General features: G+C 42.7%; 1 protein-coding gene across 6 annotated transcripts in view; it reads left to right on the plus strand.

The window, feature by feature from the left end:
* The window catches only part of LRP1B (LDL receptor related protein 1B), a 1,129,178-nt gene that overhangs the window by 664,165 nt on the left and 451,474 nt on the right, over nucleotides 1-13,539 (plus strand). For all 6 annotated transcript variants that reach the window (XR_013228123.1, XM_077320173.1, XM_077320175.1 and 3 more), the window contains exon 7: nucleotides 1,697-1,859. Coding sequence is in view for 5 of the 6 variants with exons in the window: in XM_077320173.1 (XP_077176288.1) it covers nucleotides 1,697-1,859 (163 nt within the window). In the remaining variant the exon portion in view is untranslated. The remainder of the gene's footprint in view (nucleotides 1-1,696; nucleotides 1,860-13,539) is intronic.

Genomic DNA, 13,539 nt, shown 5'->3' on the forward strand with positions numbered 1-13,539 from the left:
GTTCTGCTTCTTGTCCCACCTGGAGCGCCCGGCAGGAGGCTGCGCTGCGCTGGAGGCACTGCTGGAGGGGTTGGTGGCCGAGCGCAGGCGCTTGCAGGAACAGTGGCAGCACCCCCGGCCAACCTGTCCACCCTTCTGCGACCTCTGTGAAAAGGTCATTTGACCCCCAAAGGGGTCCCAACCCCCAGGTTGAGAACCCCTGATCTAAAGAAACCCCAATCCAGGAATTTTTCATTGCTGGAAGAAGAGGAGGACATGCACCATCTGTTCACATATTGTACTTACAACACAGTGCTTTTCACTCTGTAAATGTTCTTCATATGCTATATTTTCACTGAACGTCAAATTTACCATTCTGAGACTAGTGCTATTGTGGCCCTTAAAAAAAGTACTATCAGTGTTTTGCAGCCTGTTCAGGATCCAACTCTTCAAAAGTACAATTATTTACCCTGTTGGAAACACCAAAGCAGATGGTTCTCAAAAAGCTGTGTTACAGGCCCCTATGGGTTAAGATTGATATTGTTATTCTGACTAATAGAAAACCTTGACACATTGCCATCATAGTATAGTACAGGGATGGCCAAACTGTGGCTCTTCAGATGACCATGGACTACAATTATCATGAGCCCCTTCCAGCTGGAAGGGGCTCCTGGTAGTTGTAGTCCATGGTAATCTGTAGAGCCAGTATGGTCATTCCTGGTGTAGTGGTTAGAGTGTAAAACTATTAACTTAGAGACCAGGGTTTAAATCCCCACCATATCATGGAGACTAGTTGTGATGATAAAATAAAAAAGACAATTTTACAATATATTTTGTATAAATGAGCAAATCTGTACCATAAATAAAGCCAAACAGGCATGGTTAGAGAATCTGGGACTGATTGTATACCTGATTGGCCATCTGTTCAATGAATAGCCAATCACGTAGGCTATCCCATTTCTGATTGGCTGTCCATGCAATTAATGGCTAATCAGGTAAGGTGTCCTGCCCCTGGTCACAGCCCCCTCTACTGCCAAGACGCTCTACTCAACTGCCTGCAAGAGGTAAGGCAGCCAGCGAGTGTGAACTGTGAGGAGGAAGAAGGGCCTAGGACCACAGCTGGGATGGGCGCCTGGGAGGGGAGGGAGGCGGGACCTGGGCTCACCAGCACATGGGGGTTGTAACCCCTGCCAGCACTTTCCCTCACCCTAAAAAGGCCCACTGCAGCCTTTCCAAGCCTCAGTGAGCCTGCCCAGTGTAGGGGGGAAGAAAGAGGCAAGTCCCTCCCAGCCCTCTCCCCCACCCCGAGAAGGCCCACCACAGCCTCTCCAGGCTTCAGCAGACCTGTCTGAGGCAGGGGGAGAAATCTAGCTTCTGTTGTATTTTAATTTACAATAGGCTATTTTGCTATTAAATAAATAAATAATAACATATATCCAGGGTTTTAGAACATGTGAGAAGGTATCTCCGAATAGAGTTTATTTCCAGTAGTTCTATTTTCATGCAGCTGCATATATAAAAACGATATCAAATGTTCTGAGTCTACATTTTGTATAGTAGATACCTGAAAGGTAAAGATTGTCTGTTCTTCCTTGTCCTCATAGAATTCAATGACAATTTGATTTTTTCCCCATATATACAGTGTCCCTCCACTGATATAACATATCAATACTGTTGAAGCAACAAAACTAATTTAAGTTGTTTCCCCTTATGACAGATATACAGCAAATGGCAGTTGATTGGCTTACTGGAAATTTTTACTTTGTGGATCGAATCAGCGACACAATCTTTGTGTGCAACTACAATGGAACAGTGTGTGTTACTCTGATTGACCTTGACCTTCATAATCCCATGTCGGTAGCAGTGGATCCAAATTCAGGGTAAGATTTTTGGTGGCGGAGGACTGTTGCTTGATGCATGATATGTATTTGCAAGCTAAGTATAAAGAAAAACAAGTTACTATAAAATGAAGCCTTTTCTAGCTTTTTGATGATTTCTCACTTGGAAAGAGTGCTAATTAAGTGTTTAATTTATTTTTTTTTAGTTGTTATTTGCAGTTTTGTATCTGGACATTTGTCCAAGTGTTGATAGAGGGAGAAGTATATTTGACTAGTCTTTAAAAGCCTGTCATATAGAGGATGGAGTGGAGTTGTTTTCTCTTGCCCCAGAATGATGGACCAGAACCAATGGGATGAAATTAACGCAAAAGAAATTCCGTCTAAATATCCAGAAGTTCCTGACAGAAGCTTCTCAGTGGAACAGGCTTCCTCGGGAGGTGGTGGGTTCTCCATCTTTGGAGATTTTTAAACAGAGGCTGGATAGCCATCTGACAAAGAGGCTGATTTTGTGAAGGTTCAAGAAGGTGGCAGGTTACAGAGGATGAGCAATAGGGTTGTGAATGTCCTGCATAGTGCAGGGGGTTTGGACTAGATGACCCAGGATGTCCCTTACAACCATGTTATTCTATGATTCTATGTTTTAATGTGCCCAAAGGGCCTTATATTTCTATTCAGCCATGTATCTTCCCTTGCCACATAGCAAGCCATATTAAACACAGTGAGGTGACAAGAGGGTCTATTTGGACAAAAGAACATAGAAAGAGTCATTCCACTGTGCCTGGTCATATCCAGTGTATCGCTTTGGACCTCAGCCAACATACGATTGTTGCTATATCAGAATTCCAATGACTTTTGTGACTGAGGAAGGGAATGAATAAGATTGGTACAAGCCCCAGAATGCTGGTTCATTGGTCTACTCTTGAGCAGGGGTAGTTAACCTGTGGTCCTCCAGATGTCCATGGACTACAATTCTCATGAGCCCCTGCCAGTATTTGGGAATTGTAGTCCATGAACATCTGGAGGACCACAGGTTGACTATCCCTGCTCTTGAGCATCATAATGTTGTGGTTTAGCTTAACCATGATGCTTGTTGGGTAACTTTTTACCAGTCACTGCATCTCATGTTCATCTACTTCTCAGGACTGTTGTGAAGATAAAAGAGGCTTGCCCCTTGTTTGTGGCTCTAGTCACTTTGAAGAAATGGCTGGATCCAAATGATAAGTAAATAGGCAGCCCTGGCAGTTAGGTGTTTTTGTTTCCTTCTGCCACCAGTGTTTCTGTGAGAACTTGCAACATAAGACAAATGATCCAAAACATTATTCTAATTGATTTTATTTGTACTCAGTCTCATGGCCCCTATCTGAAGAGAGCCAAATTCACAGATTGGGGCTACTTGGAGAGTAACCAGTTATTTTCCCAGCAAACTGGGGACATTTGCCAGGTTTGCAAAAAAATCTGATTTTTTTTAAACACATTTTTTTTTAAATCCCCCCCAAAGTAAGGTTACTTCTTAGTTCAGTGTGCTGGAGCCTGGAATCCATGGTGGGTCCATTGAGAGCTGCTTGAGAGCTCAGGAGCTGCTGCAGTTACAAAGCAGCCTAGAAGCCATGCCCGGGAGCGCATAGGGGCCATACTGGACTAGGTGGCGGCTGTCAAAAACCCCCGGGGCTGTGACAGCAACAAAGCAGCCCAGGAGCCACCTCCGAGTTTGGCAAAGAGTGAAAGGAAGATGGAATTTCCCCACAAATCCCACAAAGTGAAAAGGAAACGGGGGGAGGGGAGGACTTGCTGTCCTGTCAAAAAGTCCTGTGCATTGAATTTCTGTCCAACTTTTATGTAGTATTGATAACATTGTTGACAACCACTATCTCTTGTTTATGGGAGCATTAGGAATTAGAGTGAATTGGTATATGCATTAAGATGTGAAACTCCATAGAGAAGAGTTGGTTTTAAATATTCTGTACCAGTGTTTTCATTATCACAGTCAATCAAGTTTTTATGGCTCATTCCACAAACAAAATTGAAAAGGGACAAAAACACCAGATATTGGGAAATTCTATTTCTTCATTTGATCGACCAGATAAATAAGTGTGTAATCGAAGCGGCGTTGATCAAATCAAAGTTGTGTGGCTCTCTGGTTTGTGAAGTGGCTATTGCACTGTTGCTTATTGTAGACAGAGAAGTCTGTTTTGGTTGGTAGAACACATTACTCAAAGCCATAAGCCTTTGCTCAATAAATAAGAAAATATTTACTGCAGAAACAGTTTGTCATCCATATGTGGACTTTTATCACTCTTTACTTAATGCCTGATTGAATATTAAGATGAATCATCACAATGAGTTTAACTTTGACAAGAACAGCTTGCATGTAAACTTTACAAACAAAGCCTTACAATATAATTCATGAATAAAAGCTGCATTTGTGCTCTCAGCAGATGGTAAACTTGACTTCATCTGACTGGAATGATGTTTCAAAAGAAATTAGTCAAATAAGATGTATTTAAACTGATTTGTTTAGTAATTCTTTTGACTGAGAATGGGAGGTTTTTTTTTCCTAATGATCTGACATTCTTTTCAAGCATATCTGCTTACTCAGTCTCTTTAGGCTTAACTTGCTGATATTCCTGTTGAGGGATGCTTTGTTTCACTCAAAGACCCTTTGGATAAAATCTGCTCCTCTAGAATAGAACAAGTTAAAATCCCCATGTTCCTTTTTTTAAAGTGTAATTTCCATTTTTTTAAATTCTTTTTACATGCAGGTTGCTCCAATTTTCTATTTGTATATGTATGTTAATCCCCATACCACATGGTAAACTATTTTTGAAACTAATGTGACTTTCTAATGAGTCTTACAATGCAGTCCCAAATGGGGAGGAATCAGAATAGGGAACTAACTGACCCTTATGCTGACATAATTTGGATACACAGTAATATAAATGGCATTTATGCCAGTGGAGGGCCCTGTGTCAGTGGAAATGTGGGCATGCCTGGAGAAATGATACCAGCCAGTCTCATCTTTTACAACATGGAAGTGCCTCCAAGAATTGGTGCAGAATTGCACCAGTAAAAATGGCCCATTGGCAGTCATGGTTACTTCCTTTTTACTCCCCCTAAACTGAGCTGTGGCTATGCCCTTAGGAACCCAAGCAGCTCAGGATACCACCCGTATGCACCCAGTCAGCAGTTTCCTCACAGAGTTCCTGCCCATTCCTAGCACTCAGTGATGGCCCACACTACCGTAAAAATGATTCCAGGGTGTCACCTCATAACTTCAGAGGTAGGGTACATGGCATGGGATGCTGACTGACAGCTCCCTGCCATGCCAAATTAGAGCTAGCTCACATGTACTTTGGTGGCAGGCAAAATACAGACAAGAAACTTAGCACTGCTAGCCGAATACTTGAGGGAAGAGTTAAGCAGGAGAGCAATGTCAAAACTCAATGGCTGACCTCTCCCAGATTTCAGGTCCCACAGGTGTCATAGCTTGTCTGCCAGGATATCAAGTGGCAGCCACACAAGAACAGGTAAACAAGGTATCCCCCCCCCCAATCTCCTTCCTCCCTTATCCAAGAACAGTGACATTGGGCCACACTGGATACAGTGTCTGCCACTCAACAAACTTGGCAGCTGAGGGTCCAGGACCATTCTCCTAGATGGACTTGGACCATGCACACCATTGAGGCAGTTTCCAGGGGATGGGGCTGAAGGTGGCAGTACCAGAACAGGCTACATGACATTGGCAGCATTCTCCATGTCCAAAATGTGCCAATGCAAGGGAATCCCTTCCAATCTGAGTGCCAAATGCTCCCACCTGTTGACCAAATTCTTCCCTTATGGGTACAGAATGCCCTATCACTGCTGATAGATTGCATTGCTACAGACACAGAGACTTTATCAAGATCCTGTATCATGTGTGGATGTTTTGGTTTCCACCACCCATCAGGTCCCCCTTGCGTCATCAGAGTGCCAGACAGGGAGTCCAGAACTTCCAAATGCCTTACAAGCTACTCCACCAGGTGTTTCCCCTGAATTCAGATGCTGATCTAACAGGGAGAGTTATTACTCCACCCAGGGAGTTAAAAGCCCACCATATATGCCTTTCCTACACCAGAAACATGACCCCAGGAGCATATGGACACATCCAGCTTCCTGCCCATTGGGGATGCACCGCAGCACCAGTAGACTGAGCGGGGATCTAGCTTCCCTACTGTCTTTGGTTACCTCCAATAAATCTCATCCATTGTGTCCATCCCAGGTGTGAATATTTGTTGCCAACTATGGAAGATGGGGCTTCACAAAATCTTTGCAGATCATAATCTGGCAAGGACCTGTCCTGACAATAATACTGCTGCAGCAGTGGTCACAAATGGGCGAGAGGGAAAGACTATCCGCCCAGGCAAAATCACAGTGTACACCCCAAAGCTGCAGAACTGCTCCATGAACTATCTCAAATCAGATGGGAGGGTACCCTGAGGGAAGATGTATTGCCACAGCAGGCCACATGGATGCAAATACATCTTATATGGATCTGTCCCGGGAATGATCCCTGGGCCCATGGGGTCAGTTGATGACCCATGCAGGAACTGGTGCTAACAATGCTATTAGCCTTGGGAGCTCCCACCTCATTGAGGCTCCCTGGGTAGCATTCTGTGCAGCTAAACAGAGACAGTTTCAGAGACCTCCCTATGGATGTCTGCTTGTCCTATCTAGATCCCAGCAATAGGAAGGTGAACACAACTGTAGGGTGAGACTCAGACCCCACAGCAACTAACAACAGCACTTATTGGGGTGTAGGTCATCTTCAAAAGTCTTGATGACCACTTATTCTAGCTACCGCACTGGATTTTTGTCAGGATAAACTAGGGGAAAGGAGGTCTTGGAGGAAGACATGAACATTGGGGCAACTTCTGCACATCTGTAAAAATAGCGACCCGGCCCCTCTTCACCTTTGTCCTGTACCACTCCTTCTCTGCTGCCTTTTCATGCTTCTCCCACTCCACATCACCTGCTTGAAATGGCGGAAGGGAGCAATGCAGTTTATACGAGACTCTCTTCTGCCGGTCAATCAAGCCTGGCAGCCAATCCCCTTTCTCCATGTTTTTTTTTTTTAAACTCATTGTCTCCTTGGCAAGTTGTGTGCATGTGTGTGTAGGGGGGGGGGGGGCTTGATAAGGAAATGGCAAGAGAAAATAGCAGCTTGGGGGGCGAGTTGTCTGTACTGGGGAAGGGGTTGTTGAGATCTTCCGCATCTTGCTTCTGCTGTGTCCCTCACTCACTTCCTACCTGAGTGTAGTGCGTTCATGTGTGTGTGTGCGTGAGAAAGAGAGAGAGAGAGACAGACAGATAGACAGACAGACAGTGTGTGAAGACTCCAGAGAGGAAGGCATCATTACTTCAGTGTTTCCATTTGGCAGTGGGGAGGAGAGGAGAGGAAAGGAGAGGAGGAGGAGGAAGACTGGGCTGGTCGGGAGAAGCAACGTTATGCTTCGCGATTCTGGCAAAGCTCTGTTCTGCGCCGCAAGCTCTTCATATGTCAATCAAGCCAGGCAACCAACTCCCCCCCCCTTTTTTTAATTCATAATTCTCGCTTTAAACACCTATGCATCTAATCATAGATGCATAGTGCTTTTTGACCTTTATTCCTTAATTTATAGCATCACCTGCACAGTTGTCCCCCTATTCATTGCTCCTGTTTGTTAGCCTTTTAAAAAAAGAAATTCCCTGCCTGGACCAAGTTGAGTTGCTGAGTGGGATGTGCCACTCTGCTGGCTCTCCCTGGCTTGGACGGCAGGGCACCCGGCCCCCTCCGCCCACCCACCTCGAGCAAGCATCCTGCAGCTGGGCCGCCACCTCCCCTCCACCAGCAGCGCCGGCAGGTTGAGGGGCCAGCCTGGGTCAGCCTCCTGCTGCTGCCTGCACTGCAGGGACTCCTGGCAGGCACAAACAGCTCTTCCCAGCTTGGCTGGCAGAGCACCCGGCCCCCTCCACCCACCCACACCCACCCACTCTGAGCCTGCAGCCAGGCCATCGCCTTCCCTCTTTCAACAGCACCCTTCTTCCCCTTCCTACAGGACCAGGAGCCAGAGACAGCACTCTTGGATGTCAGCCATTTGAAATAAGACATTCCCGTGGAAGAGGGGGCGGGAGCAAGGGCGGGACGAGGCAGGTGTCTTTAGTGCATTTGAGCCCCCATACCTTCCCTCTGCTGGTTGCTCGCCCATCACTCCCCCTTAGCTAGCATTAAATAATTTGGTGAATCCCTTTTTTGGGATTAATCAGCTAGCATTTTAAAATGGAGGATGTAGCCAGTCGGGTAATGTCCAGATGCTGCATGTTGGCAACATCATGTGGAGGGGCCGGAATATAACTACTACATAAGGTAAGTATTTCACTATATTGAAGGGGTGCGGAAATGCCCTGGGTGGCTGTTGAAGTTAATTGTTCACAAAGCTGTCTTCTCTATTGTGGCTCAAAAGGGAGAAAAGGGCAGGCATGTAGATTTCCTAAGAGGAGGTGTCAGTATCCCTGTCTACAGACTTGGCTGTCATAAATATGCGAATGACTCAGATTTGGCATTGCGTATGTGAGGGGATTCTGTTCCATGAATTGGCAGCTCTGAGAATCCAAGCTGTTATTATTGAAATACCGGTATAAATTTCAAAATTGTTTAATGTCCCTTCTTTCATTGCTACTTTTGTTTCCCTTTTCAGTTTTTTATCTGCCTTTTTATTATCTAATATATGAAGGTAAAATTTCTATATGAATGCATTGAATTATTGTGCGCTTACCTGTGTTATAATGAATAGTGGTTTTATTTATTTCTTTATTAGATTTTTAATAAAAATCCTTCATAAGAGTGTATTGCAAGTGGAGCATGAAATAAATGGGGTATATAAATGTATGCATAACACTTTATTAAAGTTGTCTGCATTTATCAGCCTTGTACATATAATTACAAAATAAGCACACTTTTATATTTAGCTTGTTAAATTGGATGTTCCCATAAGGTATTATGTATGCACTCTTACAAGATATCTTCAGGCCTTAAAGTGTCCAAGTTTATCATCTTTTTACAGTCATTGTAAAGCACATTAAGAAATATTTCTGGTGTTCATTAGAAAGTAGTGTTGCAAGAAATGTATATTTGCCTTGGGGTTATTATTGGACAGTATCTATTACACTCATTGTGCTACTGGATCCCCATGACAGGTGATAGGCACTTTATACCTATCAAATAACTTCTACAACATTCCGAAATACCTGGAAATCCAATCAAAATCTGAAAAGACTGGACTATTAGATAAGCTTAGGATCTTCTTCCTTATATTATTCTGTAAAGAGCTAATCAGTACATCTTCCTCTTCCTTTATGTAAGTTCTAGATCACACTAAACTTCATTAGAAAAAATATTGGAAGCTCAACACGCTTCATAATTCAGTGTAGATAACATAATAAACCTGTACTTGGATTGTCTTACTTTCTACAAAAGTAGAACAATAGAAACCACATATTGGAATGTTTCTGCATTATCAAAAGAAGAGTTTGTTTTTATACCCCACTTTTCTCTACCCTAAGAAATCTCCAAGTGACTTACAGTCAGTCACCTTCCCTTCCTCTTCCCATAACAGACATCTTGTGCAGGACATTAGTCGGCAAAGCAATCTAGCCAAAACGCCAGAGTTTCTGTGTCTAGATAGGATCCGATATAAGCTTGCTCCAGCCCCATATCTGTCAGACCTAGAACTTAACACCCATAGAAGGGCCTTTGCCCAAGCTAGATGCTCAGCTCTACCCACAGCTGTGCTGAAGGGGCATTACAAAAAAAACAACAACAACAACCCTTGCTCAGCGGCTCTGTCCTTGTGCCAGAGGATGGATAGAGTCAGACGAACATATGCTTCTGTTCTGCCCCATTTAAGATGCCATCAGATGTATCTTTATTCAGCCAATTTTGAAAAAATTCCCAAGATCTTCCCCAAAGGAGAAAATCAAGGTGCTGTTTCAAGACGAAGATGGGCAAATTTTGCACTGCCGCCATGTGGATCAGAAAATTTCTATCTGATCCAATTTCCAAAGTACAAAGAGCCAATTGTCACTGGTAACTTAAATTATGTTTTAAATATTGACTCTAACATCTTAAAGTTTCTATATGGTCAGATCTTAAAAAAAACATTTTATAGTATTATTACTGTTTTCTCTCTTTTAAAATTGTCTTAATTTTTAATGACATGCATTTGAATTTTGGTCTGAATCACCGTAAATAAATATTGATTGATTGACATCTTGTGAGGTACGTGAGGTGGAGAGAGTTCTGTGAGAACTGTGAGTGACCCAAGGTCACTCTTCATGTGAGGAGAAGAAGGGAATGTAGTCTGGTTCACCAGATTAGAGGCCACCACTCTTAACCACTGCAACATTTCTCTTGTAAAGAAGTAAAAATAATGGAGAAGGCTTCCAGTATAACCTTTGTCCTGACATTTTAATGCTCTATGTTTGAAAATATTTATTAATTCCATCATGTGAACCCTCATATTCAGCTCAAAGTTGACTCAGTTTTACCACCTAATCTGCTGTTTTGTGGAAGTTTAGGTTTAAACCTTTAGTCTTCCCGGAATGGGAGATTCAACCTGGTCTTGAGGTTTATATGAGATTAAGGACTACATCCCTTGTTTTACCAAACTGAAAGACAAAGACTAAACTTGGTATAGTGGTTAGTAGTGACAGCTTCTAATCTGGTGAGCTGGGTATGATTCCTCACTCCTCCACATTTTGCCGGCTGGGTGACCTTGGGCTTCTCACAGCACCGATAAAGCTGTTCTGACCAAGCAGTAATATCAGGGCTCTCTCAGCCTCACCTGTCCCACAGGATTTCTGTTGTGGGGAAGGGAAAGGGAAGGGAAAGGGATTGCAAGCCACTTTGAGACTCCTTCTAGTAGAGTAAAACAGCATTTAGAACCAACTCTTCCTCTTCTTTTTCTTCTTCTTCTAAACGCAGTTTTGATGCCACATGAACTGCTGTTCCTCATGCTTTATACTGCACCAGCTTGATTTGTTTGCCAAATCAGATAATACTTTTTAAGAGTCATATCTGGGGGAAGGCCTGTGACAGTGTGGGAAAATGGCATGGAAGGAGGAGCTGTACAGCTGCAGGGAGAGCGACCCAGGTTAGCGTTTACTTTTAAAAACGTAACATCTGGCCCTGAGCCAGCTTGCAACACTCGCAACCTAATCTGAGCAAGTTCTTATGGTGCTCATTACTTCCATCTCTGCCTTCTTGCTTTCACCCCAGCATGAGGCACAGCTAGTTTCTGCAGTGGCTGGCCAGATCTGAGCAAGTAGGCTCTGCAGCAGAGGTCCCTAAATTTTATTTGTTATTTTATTTATTTATTTATTTTGATTTTTATACCACCCTTCCCTACAGCTCTGGGCGGTTTACAGAAAACATTTTGAAACATTTACATAGAACACTCTCAAAATCAATATGACAATAAGAATATAAGAATATAACAATATAACAATAACATACCAACTAGAACAGTATTTTAACAATAACTTTGATGTTTGAGCCTGTTTTGAGCCTGTACACACACACGCACACGCACACACACACAAAATCTTATGTAAGAAACTAGAATCAACGTAATAAATCCTATATATAACTTCAATTTTTATGACTTGGTTGAGGAGTTTTATAATCATAATAAAAGCCAAGACTATTTGCTTGGAGAATGTTTGGTTTTAATAGTAAAGAAATTTAAGGTGTTCTTCATTATGGTCAAAAACTCTTTTATAAAATAACATCCACAGTGACTGCAGATCCTCAGTATCCCAAAAGAATGGGCTCCCGTGTGATCAAAGCAGAGCCAACAATCAAATGTCAGGAAGCAAGATTATGCATAACTATGGCTACCAACCTCTAGGTGGGGTCTGCAGATTACAATTGATCTCCAAACAACACACATTAGTTCCCCTGGAGAAAATGGCTACTTTGGAAAGTGAACTCTCTGACATTATGCTCTACTGAGTCCCTTCCTAGGCTCCCCTCTCCTCTCCACCCCCAGAGTTGGTGACTCTGTATTGCCCTAATAGTATGTTCAATATTTCAGGCAGAACCCCTGCCTTTTAAAATGAACATGCTTCATATATATTTATATGTTTCTTGCGTAGACATAGTTTATCGTTGGTTACAAAGTCAAGATTTTGTACTGTGATGACAGCTATTGCCAAAACATAGTTTGTTTTAATCTGCACCATCAATCAGATAGCCATTCAAAAGCCTTTAAGCACTTCACGTTCTAAAAGACTTTGTGGGCCCCTTGTATGGGGTTGGCAGGTGACATGGTGCCCATGGGTGCCACGTCAGCGACCCCAGCTCTACAGAGAATATGGGTATTTCGAGAGCCCTTTGAACAAAGCAGGACTTATGTATGAGTAAGACCGTTTATGCACTGAGAACTTCACTGCCCCAGCTCTCATGCAGAAGTACAAATCCGGGGTGGATGAGGTGCACCGGGCTAAATGCTCCCCCATGTGAGTGCAGGAAGAGGTGGGGCAACCTGCCACAGCTAAAACCCCAGCCTGCAGCCTGGCATGAAACCTCCAGTGCATAAACGGTCTAAAAATGTATAGAATGACACTGTGAGGATATTCACTGCCTGTACTTTGGGGACTTCTCAGGCCATCCAGCTCTATTATGGTTAATGAAGGGGGACGGAAAAGGTACAAGGTGGTGCACAAATCATACATTAGCTGTGTGGTTGCTTTGTTTGATAGTAATTATCAACTTGGTTGTCCATGAACCACAGAGTAACCCCTGGGGCAATGTTTCATGGGTAACTATAACATGTAAAAAAAAAAAACAACTTTTGGAAACCTCAACAATTTCCAGCCTTTATCCAAGCCTCAGCAAATGTAAACCGTGAAATCCTTCTCAGTTTTGGTGAGTTAAATATATGAAATAATTTGGAGTTGCACACTGCAGTCAAATGTTGATTAGATTGTTTGGGGTGGAGTAATCCGATGAAAATAAATCCCTTAAATATTCCCGCCCCGTTATATGTATTTTTATATAAGAAAGATAATCTAATAATGCTTCTGGGGAGGGATAGGGATTTCTTCTTTTAAAAAGCAAAGGAAGAATGGTTAAAAGAAAGATAAGTTGGGAATAATTACTTAACTACTTAAGCTTTATACAGCATAGCACTTTATCTTCTTTTTCAATTACATTCAAGGAAGGAAGGACACATAGAACAGTGTAACATAGAGATTTGTGTTATGCACCATTTACCAAGGAGAAAATGAAATGGCAGCCATCCATTATGAGTATTATTTGTTCAATTTTTCAGCTAGCATATACTGGGATAAATGCCAACCCCCTCCCCCTGTGCCCTGATAGAAAATAAATTAACTATCAGGATCATATGGTGACCAAAATCTCTATTTTACATTAATATATTGCCTCTTCCACTTCATCTGAATGAGATTTTTAAGTGCTCTTTCTAGCAACTCTTTGCTTGATAAATAGCAATAGGGACCCTTCCTTTTCTGGGCAAAAAGTACAAATTAGATCTATTACCACAGTTTTCCCTCTTGCAAATTAGTATCATTCTTATTGATTGTTGGCCTTTTGGCTAAGATCAAGTGTAGTATTGTTCTTACGCTGATGTTACTACTTGTCACTTCTCTTAAGATAAGTAAATGTGTTGTCATTTAAAAGTTTAAA

The sequence above is a fragment of the Paroedura picta genome, chromosome 2, assembly GCF_049243985.1.
Source record: "Paroedura picta isolate Pp20150507F chromosome 2, Ppicta_v3.0, whole genome shotgun sequence".
NCBI lineage: Eukaryota > Metazoa > Chordata > Lepidosauria > Squamata > Gekkonidae > Paroedura > Paroedura picta.